The sequence below is a fragment of the Solanum dulcamara genome, chromosome 3 (genome assembly GCF_947179165.1).
Source record: "Solanum dulcamara chromosome 3, daSolDulc1.2, whole genome shotgun sequence".
In the NCBI taxonomy this organism is placed as follows: domain Eukaryota; kingdom Viridiplantae; phylum Streptophyta; class Magnoliopsida; order Solanales; family Solanaceae; genus Solanum; species Solanum dulcamara.
In genome coordinates, this window is record NC_077239.1 from 1,667,335 (window position 1) to 1,692,445 (window position 25,111).

Consider the following 25,111-nt stretch of genomic DNA (forward strand, 5'->3'; position numbering starts at 1 on the left):
TTACTCGAAGGTCTCTACTATGAGCTTTGAAAACAAGATCACATAATTTCCTAACGTAAAATATTTAGGTGCAAATTCGAATTAATTCAATTTCAAAATGGGAATCCAATATTAAATTCGTTCAAATTCAGTAGAAATATCAAAAATTATGTGATTTCTTCTCATGCTTTCAAGTCTCGATAGATAGAGTTGCCTTATACATATGTCGGAGAACGTTAATAACTACAATAACATATTCAATGTAGTCCCACAAGACAGGATATGTAAAAGATAGAGTGTACAATATATTTTATTCCTATTTTACAAAGATTAAAAAACTATTTCAAATGACTTTTGATTCAGGTAACATAAAGACAATAATCATTATATAAATTTAATTAGGTACATTCAAATTGATCAATATAAAGAAAAGAAATAAGGAGAAATAATGCCACTAAAAATGCACAAAAAGTTCACAGTGTAAAATCCACAAGAATGAAAAAGACAGCTAATCACTTACACATGGACTTACATTAGTAGCCTTTCATTTCTCATCTTTTGGAAGATCCACTATTATTAAGAAGAATTATCAAATTACACACTTTATATTTTTATATTTTTAATTTTTTATTTATTTATAAAAATTTCAAAACCCCCTCTTTTAATACATAGGAATGATGCTGATATATCGCAATTTGATACATAAGTCTTTTTTATGATACATAGCTAGTTGATACAAACCAAACACAAAATGTATCAGTAAAACATAAGTTTTACTGTTATTTTTGTTGTGTTCATGATATATTATGTGTTATAAGTTGATTCATAAGTTTTATTGATATTACAATATTTGATTTATATCAACTAACGATGTATCATGAAAAAGACTTATGTATTAAATCGCGATGTATCAGCGTCATTCGTATGTATCAAAAATCTGAAAAAAAGATAAAATTCGAGTAATTATCAAAAAAGTCAGAATAAATTGTAATTGAGCTTTTTCATTATAAGATTTAAATAAAATACCCATATTATTATTTTCTAGAATTTCTTTTATGGGCTTGCATGTGGGCCCATTTGGTTCTATAGAACTCAACCTTTTTTATGAAAAATAAAATAAATATCAAATTGACGATGGAAAAAGTTTTTGTGTGGGCCCATTTACTCCAATCTCCATACAACCCATCACTATATATTTGGAAGTTTTCACAAAATATGGCCTCTATAAACTCATTTCCCAAAAAGAAAAAGATCCTCAATTTTGTTTATATGCAAATTTATCAATAATAATTGTGGTTAACTAATCACTTTAATATATTACATAATCATGGAAAAATTAAAGAAAATATCTTATTATAGCGAAACTAGAAATTTTTAAGTAGACTAAAAAAAATGAAAATCAAAACTCATAACTTGAAGCAAGTTTTGAACTATCTTAACCACAAGAGAATTCAAAAATTAACAGGTACAATTTGTTTTTAATTATTTGAGTAGTATAATTTTTCATCGAAGGACATTCTCTCAAACTTCCTTATGCCCATTAATAATTTAAATAAGAAATAAAAAAATATCACGATAAAAATCTCTATTTAGAGGTTTCATGTACTTTTCTTTTCATTATTCTCTAATAAAAATGATCTTATAATCAAAATAACATTAATAATAAATTGTATAATTGAATTTCTCGGAATTGTGATCAAGACGATCATAATTCAAAATAGTTTCACGATCATCATATTAATTAAAATTCTCAATTTATTTTGAAACTGAAATATATTATTGTGTGTATGAAAATTTGAATACACGACTTCAAAGTTGAAAATAAAAAAATATTTACTATCCAAGCAACTCGTACATGAAGCATTCTTCTTAAACAAAACTTAAATATGCATATAAATAAAAAATAATATCACAGTATAAAATAACACATGGAGTCAAATATAAAACTCTTTAAAACCCACAAAGGTATAAAATCTATTTTCACTATATATAAAAACCTCCTCCACTCAGTCTCTTATTCTCTCCCTCTCTCTCTTCACGCTTCTCTTGGGGGCTTGAACTTAGCACTTTGACACTCAGTTAGTTAGTCTCAGATCTCCATAAAAACCCCTAAGAAGGAGAAAAAAAGAAAGATGGTGTACACACTCTCTGGAGTTCGTTTTCCTACTGCTCCATCAGTGTACAAATCTCAAGGATTGAACAGTAATGGTGATAGGAGGAATGCCAATGTTTCTGTATTCTTGAAAAAACACTCTGTTTCACGTACTGCTCTGTCTCTGTTTCTCACTCTGTGTGTGTGTTTTCTTGTGTTTTTTTTTGGAATTCTGATGTGGGTGTAGGTTCTTTCTTTGGTTTGCGTACTTGGGGGTTCTTAAAAGTTGGTAGTGTGTATACCCTTTTGAGTATAGTCTTAGAGAAAGCAAAAAGTGATGAATCTTGATTGACATTACTAAAGGTAGTAGCTTTTTGAAGTGTGGTCAGCTGTAATTGAGTTTGCCTTTTTTTTTGTGTGTGTTTTGGAATTCTGATGTGTTTCAAGGTGGGGGTTCTAAAAAGTTGGTATTGTGTATACCCTTTTGAGTATAGTCTCAGAGAAAGCAAAAAATGATATCTTGATTGACAATATATTCTTTGAGAAGGCAAAAATGGTGAGTTTTCATGGAGAAACTTGATTGACATTACTAAAGGTGGAAACTTTTTTCAAGTCATGATATGGGTCGAGGTTCTATCTTTGGTTTGTGTAATTGGGGGTTCTTAAAAGTTGGTATTGTGTATACCCTTTTGAGTATAGTCTTTGAGAAAGCAAAAATGATGAATCTTGATTGACATTACTAAAGGTAGTAGCTTTTTGAAGTGTGGTCAGCTGTATTTGAGTTTGGCTTTTTTGTGTGTGTGTGTGTGTGTGTGTGTTTTGGAATTCTGATGTGTGTCAAGGTTCTTTATTTGGTTTGTGTAATTTGGGGTTCTTAAAAGTTGGTATACCCTTTTAAGTATAGTCTTAGAGAAAGCAAAAAATGAAGAATCTTGATTGACATTACTAACGGTAGTAGCTTTTTGAAGTGTGGTCAGCTGTAATTGAGTTTGGCTTTTGTGTGTGTGTGCGTGTTTTGGAATTCTGATGTGGGTCGAGGTTCTTTTTTTGGTTTGTGTTATTGGGGGTTCTTATAAGTTAGTATTATGTATACCCTTTTAAGTATAGTCTTTGAGACAGCAAAAATGATGAATCTTGATTGACAGTATATTATTTGAGAAAGCAAAAAATGGTAAGTTTTCATGGAGAAACCTGATGGACATTACTAAAGGTAGCAACTTTTTTCAAGTCCTGATATGGGTCGAGGTTCTTTCTTATGTTTGTGTAATTGGGGGTTCTTAAAAGTTGGTATTATGTATACCCTTTTAAGTTGGTGTCTGATAAAGCAAAAATGATGAATCTTGGTTGACAGTAGATTCTTTGAGAAAGTAACAATGGTGAGTTTTCAGGGAGAAACACATTACTAAAGGTAGCAACTTTTTCAACTCCTGATATGGGTCAAGGTTCTTTGTTTGGTTTGTGCAATTTGGGGTTCTTTGAAGTTTTGAGAAAGCAAAATTATGAATTTTCATGGAGAAACTTGATTGGTATTAATAAAGGTAGTAGCTTTTTGAAGTGTGGTCAGCTGTAATTACGTTCAGCCTCGTTTTAAAGGGACCCTCTAGATGGTGCTTTCTGGTGAGATCTTTATTGCTCTAAAATATGAGCTATAAGAATCACAGTGTTAGGTTCTTCTTTTTCTTTTCTTTTTTCAGTGATTTAGTTGTTTTTTCTTTACGTGATTTATTGATTTAGTGGTGAAAGTTGAGGTTTTCATGGAGAAACTTGATTGACATTACTAAAGGTAGCAACTTTTTCAAGTCCTGATGGGTCAAGGTTCTTTCTTCGCTTTGTGTAATTGGGGATCCTTTAAAGTTAGTGTTATACCCTTTTGAGTATATTGTTTGAGAGAGCAAAGTTTGAATTTTCATAGAGAAACTTGGTTGACATTGCTAAAGGTAGCAACTTTTTGAAGTATGGTCAGCAATCATTGAGTTTAACTTGTCTTTAAAGGGACTTTCTTGACTGTACTTCCCGGTGAGATCTTTCTTGCTCTAAAGTATAATTTTTCTGTAAGAATCAGTGCTAGGATTTTCATTCTTCTTCTCAGTGACTGCTCAGCCTTTTTTCCCCTTTACGTGATGTGTTGACTGAGTGGTGAAGACTGAAAGTTGAGGTTTTTGTCTGAAGAATTGGGGCTTATTTTATTAGTAAGTTGTAACACAGTTTGAAAATTCAAGTTGCCGAGGAAGGTGTGCTTTTTCACTTGGCTAGATACTAGAGGAGTGATCTTGATGGTGGTAATCTTAGAAAGCAGAAGGTTGTTTGCGTCAGTTCGTGTTATATGTGCAAGGAGACGGGAGATGATGTAGATCATCTTCTTCTTCATTGTGGTCTTTCCATGAGGTTATGATGGGATATGTTTGAACGGTTTGGTACTTGTTGAGCTATGTCAAGAACTGTGAAAGAATTGATATTCTGTTGGAAGAGTGGAAGAATTGGAACTTGGTTCCATTAGCTTTAATGTGGGTAATGTGGAGAGAGAGAAGTAGGAGAGCTTTTGAGGGGGTAGAGTCGAGCTTTTCTCAGTTTAGAAGTAGTGTAGATTCTCTACCTTTTGGTACTTCCATTGTGTACAGCCACCTCTTTGACTATGTTTATGAATGAATATATGTTTACTTGATAAAAGAAAGTGATGCCAGTCTGTTGTACCTTTGTAGACAATGTTGTTGTAGCATCTTGATAATTCCCCGAAAATTGCCCCCCTGAAGAAATAGTTTGGTTGATATTGATCATTTCTTCGTTTGTCTAATTGGATGTTCTTGAAGTCCATTTTAAACCCTTTTTATATTCTCTTAGAAAAAAATTAATGAACGTTCATGAAAAAATTTGATTTGACATTGTTAAAGGTATTTAGAAGTGTCCGATCTGGGACTCTGGGTTTAAAAGGACCTCCTGTATGGTGCTTTCTGGAGAGATCTTTATTCCTCCAAAAAATAAGTTGTAACAATCAGTGTGTATAATTTTTCCTCTTATATGATCAGTTTTTTTTCTTTCAATTTTGCCTTTTTAGTTGATTTATTCATTGAATAATGAAAGTTGATGTCATAGTTTCTGTTTGTGGACTTCCTGTAGACGTTTCTTGATATCCCTAAAAGATTGTCACACTGAAGAAAGAGTCTTTTAGCATTACTTTAAGCTAGATGGAACTGTTTGATTCTTAGACTAAGTAATGAACCTTTTTCTTCTCTGAATGTGTGGTTGAAATAATTTGGTAATATTGTGATTGGGAAAACAACAATTCTTGATTGCTTCTGGAGCATCACTTCTAATCACAAAAGTCTTTGCTCTCTTCAACCATGATTAATTGACACTTATGACTTATGTAGCCTAGCTCTGAGTAGTGGTCTTTTCTTGTGGAGATATAACTAATCTGATATATGTATGTAGGGAAGATCTTGGCTGAAAAGTCTTCTTACGATTCCGAATCCCGACCTTCTACAGTTGCTGCATCGGGGAAAGTCCTTGTGCCTGGAAGCCAGAGTGATAGCTCCTCATCCTCAACAGACCAATTTAAGTTCACCGAGACAGCTCCAGAAAATTCCCCAGTATGTTACATTATTCTCCACCCGCATGACAATAGACTCTTTTTTTGGGTGGGTGGGTGGAGGTGGCAGATTTCATGCGGAAAGCACTTCTAAATAAATATCTCCACGATTCTGCTTAAATGAAATTGTTATTGCATTTCGTTTCCATGAGAAATGAATTTGGTGATTAATTTGGTCAATTTGCTTCATAATTGTTTATTCTTATGTGTTTTAGGCATCAACTGATGTAGATAGTTCGACAATGGAACACGCTAGCCAGATTAAAACTGAGAATGATGACGTTGAGCCAGCAAGTGATCTTACAAGAAGTGTTGAAGAGCTGGATATTTCTTCATCACAACAACTAGAAGAAGGTGGTAAACTGAAGGAGTCCAAAACATTAAATACTTCTGAAGAGACAATCATTGATGAATCTGATAGGATCAGAGAAAGGGGCATTCCTCCACCTGGACTTGGTCAGAAGATTTATGAAATAGACCCCCTTTTGACAAACTATCGTCAACACCTTGATTACAGGTAAAATATTCTCATTCGTTGAGTAATTTGCCTATTGTAGAGGCAGAGTTCGTCTATAGGCTATTGTACTTTTGTGTCTGTGATGGTCATCTGGTTGATGATGTTTAGGATTTTTATCTTCGTACATACATATGCTACTGCTTACCCATCCTTTTGTGTACATATATGTGAAATCTTTCTGTACATTCTTCAGTAACTCAGTTGCAAATTCCCGGCCATGTCATAGGATCAGGAACTCATCTTTGAGGGTAATATGGCCTTCTATGCATCTTCTCAAACTTTAATTTCTTTTATTGCTCAGTCAAACTGTATAACTCAGCAAATAAGCCCAATGATTCCTTGTGTTTTCCATAGGCAGAACCCCTAAGATGAGCAATCCCGGGATGAAAAACTATGGAATTGGCCAACCATATAGTTTGCTGTAATCACTACTCCACATTCTTTCTTGCTGAGAGTTGAAAATTGTACCTCGATAGCCATTTGTATAAGAGGCTTATGTTATAATGTTTGAGGTTTCTTACTCCAAGACCACAGGCCTACTTTCACTTCTGCACTTAGCCCATCTATGTAGGTAGTACCTTTTAGTTTCTGCATTTCTGTCGCATAGAAATGCCTTCTGAACTTGTCACTCATTCCTAGGACTCAGGAAGCTAGAGATATACTGGTATTGTTGGAAGAAGACTATATAGGATGCTATTAATAAGTATTAGTCTGCCACCCAGTGAAAGTTCGTGCCTCTTCCATTTTAACAATCTCCTCTCCACATTCTCTAATTCTATTCCTCTCTGCTGCCCCTTTATATTTGGTCATAAGAGAACTCCTAGTCCTTGGTAAATGGTGGGTAGTTCACGAATTCTGTATCAAATCATTTCAGCCAGCGAGCTGTGAACTTCATTGACTGGGAAAAACAAAGTTTGGTTCATGCTGATTCTGAGGCCAGGAACTCGCAAAGGCATATCAAATGACTCTTAGGTGCTTCAGTTGTCTCTCTTTAGCATACAGAATATAATTTTATCATCAGCATAAAATATGGGGTAATCGGTACATTGTGATCGTCTACTGGCTCCACATTAAATCCCTTTATCCCCCCCCCCCCCCCCCCCCCCCCCCCCCGTGTGTACAGCCATTTTCTGCATATCTCTAAGTCCTTCAATGGTAAAATTAATTTATCACCCATGGACAAAAAGGGAGATAAGTGATCACCACTTTTGTGAACAAAGAGGGAGATGATCGCCTTTGCTAAGCTTCTTTGGGAGGGGATATGACCAGATATAGTACAATTTTCTAATTGTTCCAAAGTCAAAAAGTTGAATTAATCAAATTCATAATGTTCCAGGTGGTTGTCAATCATTCTATGATTGACAACTTCCATGCTACTGTTGCTCACTTGAAATTTTGTCCAAAAGTTGTACTGATGTTGATTTTCAATAGTGCAGGAACAGTATATGCATTACGTAAACATGCTGTATTTGAATCTCTTCTTTGTGAGCAAGAGAGATACCTCCCATTTAAGATGCTTTATAATGTTTTTGTCATCACTTGTTTGAAACCAAAACTTCTTCAATCAGTATTTCTGTTTTATCATTGTCATCAAAGCTTTTTTCAGTTGATGTGATCCTATATTGGGTTTTGCTTGTTCTTCTGCCTAGGTTTGATTATTTGCTTTGTACATTCTTCGTTTTTGTCTCCCAAGTCATGTCTCTTGTACATGGCCAAGTTGGCCTTATTATTATCAATGAAACCTTCCTTGATCAAAATAATTGTCTCCCAAGTCCAAGTCTTGAAGGACGCAATAGGTCCATAGCACCAGCATCATGCTAGTTTAATTTCTAATAGTAGTCTACTGTGCTCTGTATTGATTCATCAGCAGTATTCTTCAACTTTTCAATTTTACTAACTTGGAGAACCAAATGCTCACATGTACTTCCAGAATCTTCATTCTTTCTCTATTGATTTTTCTCTTTGTTTGGATGTCCTTTCTCTTGAGACAGTATTTTTCTTTGGTTATGCAATTATGGTTTTGCTCTTGGTATATCTTTTGCCTCAGCATTTATCTGCTTCTGTCTACCCCAAGTGGCAGTGCTGTCTTTCTCTGCAGTTCCTTCACCTCGACCTGGCCAGCTAGAATCTGAAGTCCTTTTTTCTATGCTATCCACTTTTAGGTATTCACAGTACAAGAAAATGAGGCAGGCAATTGACAAGTATGAGGGTGGTTTGGAAGCTTTTTCTCGTGGTTACGAAAAGATGGGTTTCACTCGTAGGTAATAACTGCCTCTTATCTTGTTTAATTTTCTTTCGGACGACCGGCCTTGTGCAAAATCCCGTTAAATGTTTCATGCCATAATGTCATTCTTTGATGCCAACTTGGTACTTCTTTGACCCACTCTCATACCTATACAATGTCCTACAGAGGAGTTGAAAGATGGTTAGAAGCTGTAATAGCTGCAGAAAAAGAAAAGAGAAAAAGATTATGTTTTGTTTTCTGGATATGTATATAGTAGCGGTTGATTCTTGACATGCTTAGCCCTTACCTAAATTAGTTAAGTAGTTTCTAGCAATCCTTACATATTATCTGTTGTTAAGAGTTTTTCTTGAGTATCCCGTACTTCTCTCCTGTGTTAATTACCGAGTATGAAAAGGACGCTACCCCACGAAGGCCTTACTTTGACTAAATTTATAAGAAGGCATGTTATATATTGGTATTTGTAATATCTGTCTTGGACACCAGGAATGATTCCTGGAAAGTGACCTTCCAAAGCTAATGTTTGCGAAGGGGACCTTCTGGAGCTAATGTTCACCTAATTGTTGGAAGAGAATCTATGTACTTCTTTGATGTAGCTTTTCCCTTTATTGTAGAATCTTTTACTTTCTGTTTTTCTTTTCCTTGAATTATATGTATGTTATATACTGTAGATGCTCCTCCTTCCGCTTTGTAAGTTCCTCTGCTGAGAGGGGCTGAAGTACCTCTTTCTGACCACCTATGAACTTTGTTGCAGTGCTACAGGTATCACTTACCGTGAGTGGGCTCCTGGTGCCAAGGTCAGTGTTCCCTTTCTTGTTTTCTTTTAGATTCCTATGAGAAAAAGGAGGGTGTGGGGGTCGAGGATTAGGGGAAGAATGTTAGTTAGTAGGCAGACGCTTCCGTTCCTTTTCCCAGAGTTTTAGTATTATTCGTTTCTTTCCCTTATTGTTAGATTTCTATCACTACCTGTTGTTTCATATCTATCATCTTGATTTTGTTTCTATTTGTTGCTATTGCCTCTTTTTCACTGTTTGCTCAGCCGAGGGTCTTTCGTAAGCAACCTCTCTATCTTCTCGAAGGTAGGGGTAGGGTCTGCATACACTCTACCCTCCCCAAACCCCACTTGTGGGAACACACTGGGTTTGTTGTTGTTGTTATGATAAAAAGGAGCACAAAATTGATAGTTGTGATGGCCTTTTCCCCTTCCTGAGAGCTGATAATCTCTTTGTAATGCTTGCATCTTCTTGATGTTTTTTGTTAATGATATCCTTCTTATTTCATCAAAAAAAAATTGATTACCACTTCTTTCTTTAAATTAAAAGGTGAAAGAAATTTAAGAGGAAGTAGAAAGGAAAATATTTATATTTTAATTCTTAAAGAAAGATGTTTGGGGAAGTGAAGTGTGCCTGCAAGGCATTCTCATGTTCAATAGGGTCCTTCGGTCCCAGTTAGCATCTGGAAGGATGTTTCTTTTCTGATGCTTTTAGAATATTGTAATCGGCCCACAGTTTCTGTCATATGCATGGATTATGGTCTTCACCTCGGGATGGACTTCTGACCTTTAAACAAGGATAAGAGCTGTTTGGCTTGACTTATTAAAGTTAGGGTTTGTTACTTGATAGCATTACTCACTAGCTCGGCAAGCTTGATCTAGGCCTCGACTTGGTGACCTAGTCTGTAAGATATATTCTGGTCCAATTTGATGGTCACTTTTGAGGATGGAGTGATAATGGACATATATTAAGATTTAAGATATAGGTTATGTTAAAATACCCTAGATTGCAAACTTCTATTTCCCAAAATATTGGAACAAAGAGCGCCAGTGAAACATAAACCCAACCGGCGATTTCCGATAAGTCTTTCTGTATTGGACAAGCAAGAAGCGAAACTAGAAGAAAATTTTCTTTCTCTTGATAACCAATACATTTTCAAATATAGTTGGGAGACTTTACCTAAGGAATGAGTCCAAAAACTGGAAAGATCGGAACATGGGAATAGATCTGATACCAATACGGACTACGTATTTCAATTGTTGTGCGATATTTGCGGAGTGATTATCCCTCTCGAAAACAAAGATTTGAAGTGGTCTATAATTTACTGAGTATTTGTTATAACTCACACATTCGTGTACAGACCTTTTGCATCTAGCAAGTTAAGTATGTAATTTGGACCGTAAGAATCAGCTCCCAGGATACCTAGCAAACTAATCGACTCGAGATCAGCCAACTAAGCACAAATTTGTCTCAAGGAATGCAGACATTATATTTTGACCAACTTCATTTTGTTTATGCCATGATAATATTGGTTTGTTGAAAGTCTGATTGCCTGTATATCCTCTCTATTCCTTTGCAGTCAGCTGCCCTCATTGGAGATTTCAACAATTGGAACCCAAATGCTGACGTTATGACTAGGGTATGTCCCTCATAGTACATACCCAAGTGGGTTCTGTTGCCATTTCTGAACAGGAAATTTTTGCTTAAAAGCCTTGTGTTCTTTTCATTCGATTGTCTTTGCTATTCATTTTACTGTTCCTATCAAATTTCTCGTATTCTTATTTCTGTTTACCTATTCTATTTACCCCTTGTTGATTAAGTTGTATTGGCACGTGATCCCCTTTTCAAATTTGCATGTTATGAGTAAGTCTTTGCAAAAATGTGGATTTCTTAAGATTTTAAAGTAATCATTCGACTTGTTTCCAGTAATGTTAAGCTCTATGCAGTGATGGAATGTTGCATAAAACTAATTCAAGTCTATAAGCAGAATGAATTTGGTGTCTGGGAGATTTTTCTGCCAAATAATGCGGATGGCTCTCCTGCAATTCATCATGGGTCCAGAGTGAAGGTATGAATCATTTTCTACAGTGCTCTAATTGACTTTCAGGTATCTTATGCGTTGGCTGTCGATATCACTGTATTCAACCTTTTCGGTTAAAATACTTATGTCAAAGAATGCTTAAGATTATTTTTTGTAGTTATATAGGTCTCTTTCACTTCTAAACCTGATAGCACGCCCTCCAATAGTCTCTGTCTGATCATGGTGGTTCTATGCCACTATTTGCTAATATTTGCTCTTAATATACTGAAATGTAGATACGTATGGACACTCCATCAGGTATTAAGGATTCCATTCCTGCTTGGATCAATTTCTCTGTACAGCCTCCAGATGAAATTCCATACAATGGAGTATATTATGATCCACCCGAAGAGGTTACACTCTTTTCTTTCTGTTGTTACTAATAGCCTAGTATATGGTCTTGTATTTTGTGCTGCATATGAAGTATTGTGGTGAATCACACTTCCACGTGGTAGCAAAGAAGGCAGATGTCCTCGGTTCGAGTCTCAATGCCATCTATTATTAAAAAGAATTTTTTCGTGCTTGACTCATGAAAAAAGAATTAGATGTGCATGTGAGGGGAATGTTGAAGATATAATTACGTAAATTAAACTGTGCTCAGTCTAATAGCTCAAACTTTTCAGTGAGATGGTCACACTTCAATGGAATGGAAAATCTGTAGTACTTTTACTCGAGAAAAATCATACCAGAAAATTCACCTGTGGCGGTATTTAAGTTTGCCATGATTTTCTGTTTAGATAGTAATTTATGTAATTGAAATGGCCAAATGGGTTTTACTGGAAATAAATAAAGATTGCTACCAAAAAAATAATTGTAGAGATGCGAGACAATCAAATTATGTAAGGAGGATGCTATCCATTTGTATAAGGTTCTTATTTTTTTCTTAATAAGTAATATGAGATTGTATAAATACTTGCACTAAGCCAGTGCAACAGGCATAGTTACAATTGTGCAAATCCTATACCGTATCTAGCATTGCATCTACGTAATGTACAATAACCATTTTGCATCAAAATGCTATATTAGATAAGGTTTTTCAATCGAGCTGTGCTAGGATATAAGTATTTGGTAATGGAACTTTATCCAAGTTTTAACATCTAAGAGAAGAAGGATTTCAACCATGGATAACAGGTGCATAGGGATAAAAAAGAAGAGAACTCCAGAAGGTTTCATTTCTGCCTGCTCGTTTTTCCAAGCTTTCTGACTAGTCAAAACACAAGGATTTGGAACCTGTTAATAGTGAATTTTGTCCGCTGAAAGCTTTCTTATTTCTTAACAACCCAATGCACCTTAATAAACATTTTCTTTATGAAGTACCTTAATAACTCAGAAGCCTTCCACATAAAGAGATTCTTCCCGAGCAATCATTAAGAGATTTGAGTTATCCATTCTTAAGATTAGCTTGTTCTCATATTTATTTAGCAAGAATCTGAGTGATAAGATGGATGAATACTCACTTAGTACTGGTGGAGGTAGCATGTATGGAATAGTTGAGGCGCATGCAAGTTTGCCTGGACACCGTCATAAAAAATGAAAAAAGAAAAACTAAGTGATAAGCAAGGATTTGTGTGGCATAGAGTTTTCAACAAAACCTACAGAATATGTTGACTTGTTGACCTATGGATTTGTGTTGGTCCATGGAAAGCATAGATTAATAGTCTTGTACCAACTCTTCTTTTTGATGTTCTCCTCTGTGTGTGTGTGTGTTTATATATATATATTTGGAAAATGGCATTAAGGAGATGCCAAGAACCTTCAAAAACTGGGGAAAAAAAATACTTACAAGGATCCTAAGAATTCCATAAACTTATCTGAATCCTCTAGGCCTATTTCTTTACACCAAAAAAAAAATAAAGACACAATACAATTCCATTTAACCTTATGAATGGAATTGGAAATATCTTCAAAATTTCTCTTGTATATTAGTCTAGTTGGTTTTGTTCATTAGCTTATTTATTAGCGTCTTGCATAGCAGTCTGTGAGCTAGAAGAGTTTTCTTTTCTTTTCCTATGAATGTGCTTGTGTTCCCTTCCTAAATTTCTGCATCCTCACAAATGCTATTTTATTTCTGTTGTTTTCGTTTTTATGATTCGTTTTCATTCCTTGTAGGAGAGGTATGTATTCCAACATCCACGGCCTAAGAAACCAAAGTCGCTGAGAATATATGAATCTCATATTGGAATGAGTAGTCCGGTGCGCATCCTTCTTCTTTCATATAATTTATGAATCTAATTTCTATCTGTCATAATTGCCATATATGCGAACATTTAGTCGTCAGAGCAATTGGCTGCTGGTTAATTAAGGTTTTGTTGTGTGGTGTCCTGGATGTTATCTTTATGAACCAGATATTAATTTCTTTTATGTTGTTCTAGAAATGACATTTGAAGGTCCCTTTTCACATGTCGATGTTGTCCTTTACTAAGATATTATCTTCCACAATAAAAACATTATGGGATAGGGAGACTAGGACATACTGAAAAATTGTCCAGTGCGAACCACTTGTGTATTTTTACTCCTTTTATTCTCCTATTACTATTCTTTCTGTTTATACGACCTAGTGTGGAGAACTATTTTTAAAAAAGTACGAGATACCTTTTTGCTGTACAAAGATTTTTTTGAACGTTTTCAGCTGTTTATATGGACTTCATTTTGTGATACTTTTGTATATTATAGTTTGCAAAAGTATCACAAAAATGAAGAAGTCCATATATTATATTTTTCGCACTAATTTGTTGTTGTTACTGTTCCTTTTTTGGATGCTCTGTACTGCTTTCCGTATTAGTTGCCATGTTATCTTACTGCCGTTTTTCTTTTCATAACTACTTGATTTGCTGTACTTGAGCCGAGGATCTTTCAGAACCAAACTCTCTACCTCCACAGGGTAGGGTAAGGTCTGCATACAGACTAACAAGACTGATTCCTCGTGTATATATATTGTAGCTGAAAAATGTGATGTGCTTTGAATATTTGGTCCCTTTGGCATTATGTAAAAAGTAATAAAATAAAATATTTAGCAGTTTTTTCTATTCCTTTTTCTCCCAAGATACTGGGATAGGAGTTAAATGCTACATGCATTTTCGAGAAGCTTTTAGTTATTTTCTATCTCAGTCTCCTTAAGTTTGCTGTTTGTCTTGAGTGTATGTTGTTATCCTCTACCCTTAGATATGGTTCCATATTTGTGATTGCAGGAGCCTAAAATTAACTCATACGTGAATTTTAGAGATGAAGTTCTTCCTCGGATAAAAAAGCTTGGGTACAATGCGGTGCAAATTATGGCTATTCAAGAGCATTCTTATTATGCTAGTTTTGGGTAATTCTCATTTTTGCTGTTTGCATTTGTTTCTCTGGTTACTCTATATATATATCTTCAGCAAGACGTCTTTCTCATCTAATCACCCCGGTGTCAGTAAGTGTTTAAACTGGTAATTTTAGAATTTCTAATGGAACTCGTTATCCTTTTTGTCTCAGTTATCATGTCACAAATTTTTTTGCACCAAGCAGCCGTTTTGGAACGCCTGATGACCTTAAGTCTTTGATTGATAAAGCTCATGAGCTAGGAATAGTTGTTCTCATGGACATTGTTCACAGGTATTGATTAATCTTTGTACAATTGCAATTTAGGGAAGCTATGGATGGAGTTTTTTTCTTTTTTTCTTTTTGATTGCTGACATAGTTTTTCTTGAGATGGGAGAAAACCTTCAGTTCATCCATTTCTGTCCAAATCCCCAAGTGAAAACGATTGAAAAAAACTTAGAAGTACAAACTTCTACAGCATAAAAAGAAGAATTTAAAGTGAAAATTGTATCATTTGTACGATATTTGGTCGACTTCTGGATTTTGTACTGAGCTTGTGTACTACTGTACTTGCTCTATTTTGAGGTCGTGTTCTGGATTCTTGTGGTTAATGTGCTAGTGCGTACTTCAGATCAGGCTTTGCTTCTTACTCCCTTGGATCCATCATTAAGCTTTCTGTCCATTAGGTGCATTTCCTATGATCTTATTATTAATGAAAGAAATGGTGCTTCATTATAGAATCTAATCATAATAAGAATCTGGCACTTATTTTCTATTGACATGCTTTACTTTGTCCTTAACTCACTGGAATCATGCAACCTTTTGCAGCCATGCATCAAATAATACTTTAGATGGGCTGAACATGTTTGATGGCACAGATAGTTGTTATTTTCACTCTGGAGCTCGTGGTTATCATTGGATGTGGGATTCCCGCCTCTTTAACTATGGACACTGGGAGGTACTTTCTTCCTTTGAAACATGAGTCAGCCACAACCTCGTGCCTCGTGTCAATGGGTGTGACAGAAAATATGTTTCTTGTTATAGGTACTTAGGTATCTTCTCTCAAATGCGAGATGGTGGTTGGATGAGTTCAAATTTGATGGATTTAGATTTGATGGTGTGACATCAATGATGTATACTCACCACGGATTATCGGTGAAGTTGATTCGACTTAATTTTTATACTTAATTTTGTGATCACAAGTGATAGCTTTTAGACAACAAGGTGCCTAGTAACTTCCAAATAATGGAAAAAATGACCTAGTTTACCTCTGTATCATTCTATGGAGTACTCATCAGTTATTTAGTATTCTAGTAAGCAACTCATAAAGTAATTAGGCATCTAACTGCAACAATTCTTTCTTTAGTACCATCGCCATTTATTAGCCTAGGCATTATGATTTTATATTAGCTAGAAGAATTCTTACCTTCTCTTGATTTTATATAGTACTATTTAGCCTGGTATTACCATTGTATAAAATCGGCTTCATTATTTGTGCCTTCAAGTCATGTTAATTCTCTGCCTGAATGTTTAAGGCAAATCTGTCCTATCAAATGGAAAAATAGTTAGCGAAAGTCTGCACCCAAGGGTGCGGCCTAGTGGTCAATGAAGCGGGGAGAACATGAGGTCTCAAGTTCAAACCCAGTGGAGACAAAAAATACTAGGTGTATGCTAGCTATACTTTGCAACACTCACACAGGGGGAGTTGGTAAATACTTCCCAAATATCTACAGCATATAATGAAATATGAAGGTTTACGAGGATCCTCTGTTTTAGCTTTAGGAATTCATTATATGCACAGCTAATTTCATATTATTTGGAAATATAAGTTTCCTTCTTCCTGCTTCATCTGTTTTACTAAGGTGGTCTCCAGTATTCTGCTAAATTACTTACCTAATACATTTTAATTTCTATAGGTCGGATTCACCGGGAACTACGATGAATACCTTGGACTCGCAACTGATGTGGATGCTGTGGTGTATTTGATGCTGGTCAACGATCTTATTCACGGGCTTTTCCCAGATGCAATTACCATCGGTGAAGATGTAAGTAGTTCTTGATCTTGACCTTATGGTACTGGATTGCTCTGAGATCGTGAGTAAAATCCAAAGAGACCTTCATAGGCTGAATGTCTGATAATAGGATCATCAAGCTGGAGGATGTTATCAGCTAAAACCACCTATAAAGTACACGAGAATGAATTTTTTTTACTTAAAACAAAAAAAACAGCATGGAGAATCAATTAGGTTATGACGTTAGGGGATACAAGTTTTTGTTCTAAGAGGAGTCTAGTTCACTTTTCAGAAAACTACTTGGAAAAGTTTATTTTTGGTGCCTCCTAACTGATTCAAATTCTCGTCTTCCTGAACCCTGTTCAGAGTGAAATTTGAAGTTTCATTGTTCCCCACCTCTAACATAGGTATAAAGTTCACTTAATGAACTCAAGTGGAACTGCCATAGAAAGTAGAAGCAAACTTCTTCATTTGTAGAAAATCATGCATTTTGTATGGTTTTCTGCTTTCAGTACTACTATATGCTTTTCAGAGGTTCTTTTATGAAAGAGATATTTATGCTTATTGCAAAATGCAAATCATGTAATGTGAAGAGAAAGGGCATGTTACTCTATTTGGGCTGTGACTCTTCTGATCTTCCCTTAATGCTTCTCTGTTTTCTACTAATTTCAGGTTAGTGGAATGCCAACGTTTTGTATTCCCGTTCAAGATGGGGGTGTTGGATTTGACTATCGGCTGCATATGGCTATTGCTGATAAATGGATTGAGTTGCTCAAGTATGCTATTTCTAAATCTTTATATACTTGTCCCTGAAATTATATTAGATTTTTTTGATCAAGTCTGGCTAGAGAACCTACAAATAGTGTGTCCCTGATATTGATTTGAAGTTTACTATAGATGAAGAGACTCGAGCACAAGCACTGAAACATTTTAATGTGGTCTGCGCTGCGTATCTTGGTTGTTGTTCCTTGTACATTTTTCTTTCCTTGTCTGAGAGCCCCTGTTGTGGAGCCCTCAATCAACTCGTGAAGTTTTCTCATGAATGACGCAAGATAAGATTCTTAGTAAGCAGTAATCTGAATTATTTAAGAGTCAACAGGATGCTTTCCAGGCAAAACCCACCTGTCTCGGCTCCTTTTACCTTTTCATTTGTCTTCAATGGGCGCAATTCTGATGGTAATGGTACACTAATCCTGTACATGGACTCTTGCAATCAAGACAGCTTATTCCCTCTTTAGCAGGCCAAAACCTTTATTTGATTACAATTTCTTGGTTTGCATTTCAATTTTTTTTTCTAATCTAGAACCATCCGAGTCATTCCTAGTGGGAGGCATAAGTTCAACAAAGGGACAGAAGTGGAGGAAACTTGTTTACCTTGTATATGGAGGAAGTGTTTTAGTAATTTCTCAATGTCTGAGTGGTGTAGTGTTTGGTTATTTGGAACTGGCATTAATTTTGAAGTATCTCTTAAGTAGGACAAAGATGCATGAACTCTTGTTGTAAGACGCGACTTTAGAAAGATTATTCTCCGACTGTTTGTCCAACTTTAATCAGATGTTTTCAATGTTTATGCTATTTTGAGCGGGAGCTATTCCATTGTCTAGCTGAATGTGTTTCAATGTGTCACAGACCTAGTACGATGGCAGTGCGTGTCTACTACTTGTTTGACTATATGCTCTAGCTATTCAGAATACAAAATGCTTGCTTTCCGGATATGCTCCTTAGATTTTGTGTTTGACTTTGATTAATTTCTAGCAGTTTACATTTTTTTGCGTGCAAATCGCTGATCTAGAAAGCTGTTTTTCTAACACTTTTTTTTATTATTACAGGAAACGGGATGAGGATTGGAGAGTGGGTGACATTGTTCATACACTGACAAATAGAAGATGGCTGGAAAAGTGTGTTTCATACGCTGAAAGTCACGATCAAGCTCTAGTCGGTGATAAAACTATAGCATTCTGGTTGATGGACAAGGTTATATACACTTTTTTTGTGTTTCTCAGCAATCAAATTGAAACTTAAAATTGGGAATGCCACTTGAAGGAGAACTTTAATTCTGCATTATTAACTCAGCCATTAATTTGAGGGAGAAGTCTACTTTCTTTCACCTACAACTTCTATTGGATATTCTATTATTTCAAGAAACTATCAGCTGAATTTCTGAATATAATTTTCTCTGAGGATGTAACTATACATGAATCCACTACTTTCTTCCTTTCAAAATTACTACCTTTTTGTTTCTATAGTAATAATGCGTGAGCATGAATATCCCCTATCCTATAAGAAATATGAGAAACTGAAATTTTTAACAAGCAAATGTCAATTATGAGTTTATGAGTCCCCAAACTGGCGTCTTCGACGACTAGAGCTGTATGCTTTATTGATTTATTTTATCAAGTTCTCATGTAATGCTTCACCCCCCACCCTAAACTATCATTTTCAGGATATGTATGATTTTATGGCTCTGGATAGACCGTCAACACCATTAATAGATCGTGGGATAGCATTGCACAAGATGATCAGGCTTGTAACTATGGGATTAGGAGGAGAAGGGTACCTAAATTTCATGGGAAATGAATTCGGCCACCCTGGTATAGATTGCTAACCTATTTTTCTCCTTGGCCATATTTCTTCTCTTGGCTGCTTTTGATCTTTTACGATTTTCTTTCCTGTTATTCTTTACAGTACAGTAATACATTCATTTTTGTTTTCCAGAGTGGATTGACTTCCCTAGGGCTGATCAACACCTCCCTGATGGCAAAGTAATTCCTGGAAACCAATTCAGTTATGATAAATGCAGGCGGAGATTTGATCTGGTTAGCCCTTGCACTGTTTCATATCTAAGTTACTCCCTCTGTTGCAATTTGTTTATCTGCTTTTAACTTGGCACGGAGTTTAAGAAAGTAAAGAAGCCTTTTGAATCTCGTGGTCTTAGACTAAAGATATGTAGAATTGTTAGTGGGTAAAAAGTTCAACATTGGTTGGGGAATGGACTGGTGGTCTCCTTATATGGACTTGGGCAATCCTCCTCTCATGAGCTAGCTTTTGGGGTTGAGTTAGGCCCAAGTTCCATATCTTTACAAGAATGTACCAAATGCCTTTTAATCTTGTGGTCTTAAACATGCCATGTAGAAAGTTAGAACTAAAGAGTTGCTAAAAAAGGAAAGAGGCATTCTTTTTGAAACGTACTAAAAAGGAAAGTACGACAAACAAATTGAATAGGAGGGAGTATATTCTAGCTTCTTGGTGCATTGATGTGGTGCTGATGCAAATACTCCCTCAGTTCCTAAAACGAATGATGGGGTTTAGAGTACGATATACTTGGAACTTTTCGCGGGATTATACAATGTTCCTTTTTAACTATTTTCGGTCTTAATCTTTGAGTCCTTATCCTTGCTAAATATTCAGGGAGATGCAGAATATTTAAGATACCATGGATTGCAAGAATTTGACCGGGCTATGCAGTATCTTGAAGAGAGATATGAGGTACGTGTTTATATTGTGCCTGCTTTCTCAGTTTTGTGCTTTTCGTTTTCCCATACCAGTAATATCTTTTTTTTGGAGGGATTTCATTAAGGTCTTGTAAAACATAGTTTTGGGTCTATGTTCTAAGCATCTTCATACTGTCTATCTAAATACAGCTTGCTGAAAATGCTTGGCCATAAACGGTAATCATTCAGTTACTGTGCTGATTGATGAGAATTACTTTCTGATTATGTCTGTCCAGTAGATGTGATATTGCAGTTAAAGTTTCGAACTTGTAGAATTTTTTTGAAATAGAAAGTATTTACCCACCCTAATTACCAAAGTCTTAACCAGCCATAACTAGTTAATAGGTCTAATAGTCAGTTCGAAGGTTATATAATTTCTGAATCCTTACTTGTAGCTTGGATTATCAAGCGTTTAGTTGCGAGAGGGAGGCTGTGAGTCACCTGGGCAACAGATTTTTCTGTTGGTTGATTCTCAAAATTCTTTACCTTGTTTGGTGGGTGGAACTTGGTGTGAGAAGATGAAGTAGACAATACTTTGTTTGCTGTCCATTGGAGAAGCAATTTGAGGTCTTTTGGTTCTGAAGGTCCGTCGAAGAAAAGGATTGCACAGAAATAATACATCTTGGATGGGTCCACGATGGATGGAGTCGCCACAAGCATGACGGACACAAAGATTGATGGTGGAGGAATTAGCAATAAGCTAGTGACTGTTTACTACTGTTCTGAAACTACATAATAAAGAAGAAAAAGGGAAACCCGGTGCACTAAGCTTCTGCTACGCGTGGGGTCCATGGAAAGGCTGGACCACAGGGTGTATTTTACGCAACCTTATCCTGCATTTCTACAAGAGGCTTTTCCACAGCTCGAACCCGTGGCCTCCTGGTCACATGGAAGCAGCTTTACCGGTGGAGGAATTAGCAATAAGATACTGACTGTTTACTACTGTTCTGGAAATTAGATAATAAAGAAGAAAAAGGGCAGCCTGGTGCACTAAGCTCCTTCTACGCACGGGGTCTGGGAAGGGTTGGACCACAGGGTGTATTTTACGCAGTCTTACCCTGCATTTCTACAAAAGGCTTTGCCACAGCTCGAACCTGTGGGCTCCTAGTCGCAGGGAAACAACTTTACTGGTTACACCAAGGCTCCCTTTCTAGATAGCAAAGAAGAATGTAAAGAAAACGGAAATTGGATCTAACTTAACCATAAAAATTAGCTCATGAGGTGAAGATTGTCTAAGACCATATAAGGAGATAACATCCCATTCCATCATCCAATGTGGACACAATTTGATGAACAAGCACAAGATTGAACAAATAACTCGGCATCCATAAAAAACAAGAATAACAATTAGATGAACAAGCACAAGATTGAACAAATAACTCAACATACATCAAAAATAAGAAGAATACAAATTCATTGAGTGACATGGTTTCATCACAATCTTAGAATGAAAAACTTAGCCATGTCTAAGAATATACATGAACTTCTCAATTATAATAAAGTAACTAAGAAAAATCAGAAGAAACTTGTCTGGAAAGGTCTCTTTTTCAGGAATCTCTTTTCTTGCCTTCATTTTCTTTCTCCAAACTTCATCAGCTTTGCCTTAATTGTGAAATTCCTTATAGATGGCATGGAGCAAGTTTGTGGGGCTTATGATTGCTCAGGGGTGCTCAAGCCTTCCGTTATCCTCCTATCTTGCTCCATTTGTGACACTTGGCCTTCTGGTTGCACTCCCTGCTTGAACATCCTTCAAAACCTTAAAGGACCTTGTGACTGTGCAACCAAATCACCTAGAAATCACAAGTGTCAAATAAAGGTTTACTGCACATTATCACATGTGACATGCAATATCATCACAGAATAGACACATTTTATCTCCAAATGGAGCAAATATTGTAAAGAACATTGTTAAAACTACCCGAATATGAGCACTATATCAGTGTCCATAGGCCCATCACCTAGTTTCAGAACAAAGGTTTAAAGATACACTGGCTTTACCAGTATAGTTAGCACTTCCTTTGTATGGAAATCCAGCTCACAGTGCATGTAGGGATTTCTTTGACCATATATCAATTATCAAGCACAGTTTATGTGCGAATCTTTTAGAAGAACAAATAGAACAATGATTATCGTAACACTCTTCCCTTGAGTTTTAAAACGAACTTGTAAATATGAGCTTACTGCACCCTTAGATCATGTTGAAATTTCCATTCTCTTCCTTATAGTTCTAGGCTTCCTGTTTCATTTTCAGACGTGTAAATCCCCTAAGGCTCATTCCTGTTTTTCTTTAGATTTCCCTGCTCATATCTGTTTTTAAATAACTGTGATTTCTAGGCCAGCTTGTGGGTACCTCGACTAATTTTACGGGTCCTGCACCTCCGACCAGCACAGGTACTGGGTATTTGTCTACCAAGGCTTGGACAAATGGGAAATCACTTGGTGTTTTTTTTTCCTCCGCCGGGATTTGAACCTAAAACCTCATGGTTTTCAACAAACTTCATTGACCATTAGGCCACATGCTTGGGTGCTCATATCTGTTCTACTTTGGTTGTCAAAGCATCTTTGAGCTGACTTTAAAACCTGATAATGACATTTCGTGCAACTTCTTTATTCTAATGCAAAATCGTGTCAAAAGAGAACATATGGAACAATAGTTATTTTTATGCCAATCTCTTGGTAGTCATCTTTAGAAAACAAGCATGATAATAGTCTGATGTGCAGCTTTATTTGCTTCAGAGGTCATCTATATTACTCCCTCTGTTTCCATTTGTTTTTAGTTTTGACTTGACACTGAGTTTAAGAAAGTAAAAAATACTTTTGAATTTTGTGGTCTTAAACTAAAGATATGTAGAATGTGTACCAAAATGTCCTTTAATCTTGTGGTCTTAAACATGCTATGTGGAAAATTGAAACTAAAGAGTTGCCAAAAAACGAAAGAAGCATCCTTTTTGGAACGGACTAAAAAGGAAAGTAAGACAAATAGATTGAAACGGAGAGAGTACCATTGTATTCACTATTCATTTGTAATTTGTTCATATTTTATACCTCTGTGTAATGGACTAATTTTTATCTACTCGTTCTCTCAGTTTATGACTTCAGAACACCAGTTCATATCACGAAAGGATGAAGGAGATAGGATGATTGTCTTTGAAAGAGGAAACCTAGTTTTTGTCTTCAATTTTCACTGGACAAATAGTTATTCAGACTATCGCATAGGCTGCCTGAAGCCTGGAAAATACAAGGTATGCTGAGTTGAAACCTTTCTTCTTTCCTAGTACGTTTTCTCAATCTTTCCTTTGAAATGGAGGTCATCACTTTTGTGTTAGCAGTACAACCAATTAGTTGACATTAGAATGAACAATCAGAAAATGTTCTTCTGATTAATGAATTGTTACTGTTCCCCGTTTTTATCCAAACTGTTCAATTTTCTTTTCCTTCTCTTTTATACCATCACCGTGGAACCTAAAATAAATCCAAGGACTTCTGTTCTTTGGAGTAGTGTAGATAAATATGAAATGCTGGTGTTCGTTGACCGTTAGTTTGGCTCTTCCCATACCTTTGCTTGCAATAGCCAAATTGTAGGATGATCAAGAATCAACACCTCACGATATTCACTTCCATAGAAAGTGGTAGAGAGTCTCTACCTTCCAAGGTAGGGGTAAGGCCTGCGTACACACTATCCTCCCCAGAACCCACTTGTGAGATTACACTGGGTATATTGTTGTGTAAAATGGTAGAGCGATATGAGGTTTTGTTGGATGGTTAATAATATTAATGCAAATGTGAAGACTCTCATTCAATTCAAAATTAGTACTTCCTTGGAAAGCAAGAATTTTTCGTGCAACACTTCAGTGACAAACTCATGTGCTCTAGTTCGGAGCGGTCCATTTCCTGCATTTATCCAAAAAGGGAATCTGGATATCCCTCGAATTATGTGTCTTTTTGAAGTCCTTACTGTACGTGATCCTTAGGAACTTAATGCGTTTGGAATGCTGCCTTAGTTTCTTCATCAGCTTCTTAATGTTTTGTATGAATTCAATTAATTTGATGTGATTTAACTCAAATTTTGGGCCTCCAGGTTGTCTTGGACTCGGACGATCCACTTTTTGGTGGCTTCAGGAGAATTGACCATAATGCTGAATATTTCACCTTTGTAAGTAAAATAGTAAAATCTCCCTTCGTTATTATCTCAGACTGTGACTTTTAGGTTCGTTTCAGAAAGAATTTTCTAATATCTATACAATCTTATCTATACAGGAAGGATGGTATGATGATCGTCCTCGTTCCATTATGGTGTATGCACCTAGTAGAACGGCAGTGGTCTATGCACTAGTAGACAAAGAAGTAGTAGTAGAAGAAGAGCCCGTTGAAGAATGAACAAACTTGTGACCTCGTTGAAAGATTTGAAGACTACCTGGTCATCCACATAGCTTCTAGGCAAATCTGGCTATATTGCATCACTCTTGGCGGAATTTCATGTGACAAAAGGTTTGCAGTTCTTTCTACTACTAGTAGACCAACGATATATGAAGAGATGAAGTGCTGGCCAAACATATGTAAAACCACTACTTGTGCCATATAAAAACCACTAGCAGGTTGATGCTGGGACGGGCTTCAGCAGGTTTTGCTTAGTGAGTTCATACTGCATTCTGTAAATTATCATCTACTAAGATCTCTTTATATGTACAGCCAACTAGATATCAACTATGTGACCTAAAATACTATAACAATAAAATGGAAATAGAGCTGATCTAATGATGTTTTATTGGGCTCAAAATTCGTGGACACAGTTACCTGTTGCTAGTGTGGGAGGCGACAAATATCATGTGGAATTAGTCGAGGTATGCCCAAGCTGGCTTAGACAATTATAATAAAAGATTGGTGTCTAGAAGTGTTTTTCCCCTTCCAAGTTTTGCTACCAACTTGTTGATTATTGTGTTATTTATTGTTAGAGACTTCCAAATTTTGGTATATAGTTGGGGGGGGGGGGGAATCCAAGTGCTTAATATGAATTCTCATGAAGGTTGAACAAGTACCTACTCTAG

General features: G+C 36.0%; 1 protein-coding gene across 2 annotated transcripts; it reads left to right on the forward strand.

Moving 5' to 3' along the window:
• The first annotated feature begins 1,976 nt into the window (after positions 1-1,976).
• On the forward strand, positions 1,977-24,975 carry LOC129882104 (1,4-alpha-glucan-branching enzyme 1, chloroplastic/amyloplastic). Of its 2 annotated transcripts, none has more exons than XM_055956256.1 (22): positions 1,977-2,241; positions 5,501-5,658; positions 5,873-6,174; positions 8,337-8,435; positions 9,171-9,213; positions 10,769-10,828; positions 11,177-11,257; positions 11,506-11,622; positions 13,379-13,462; positions 14,458-14,579; positions 14,738-14,857; positions 15,392-15,521; positions 15,608-15,718; positions 16,480-16,608; positions 17,248-17,351; positions 18,405-18,549; positions 19,019-19,166; positions 19,291-19,391; positions 19,984-20,061; positions 23,153-23,308; positions 24,145-24,219; positions 24,324-24,975. In XM_055956256.1, exons 1-22 carry the CDS (start codon positions 2,112-2,114, stop codon positions 24,441-24,443), a joined length of 2,613 nt encoding a protein of 870 aa, XP_055812231.1. In that variant the 5' UTR covers positions 1,977-2,111; the 3' UTR covers positions 24,444-24,975. The 2 variants fall into 2 exon arrangements, with proteins under 2 accessions (XP_055812231.1, XP_055812232.1); XM_055956257.1 differs by having other exon boundaries at positions 2,151-2,241; positions 5,506-5,658.
• Positions 24,976-25,111: the final 136 nt, after the last annotated feature.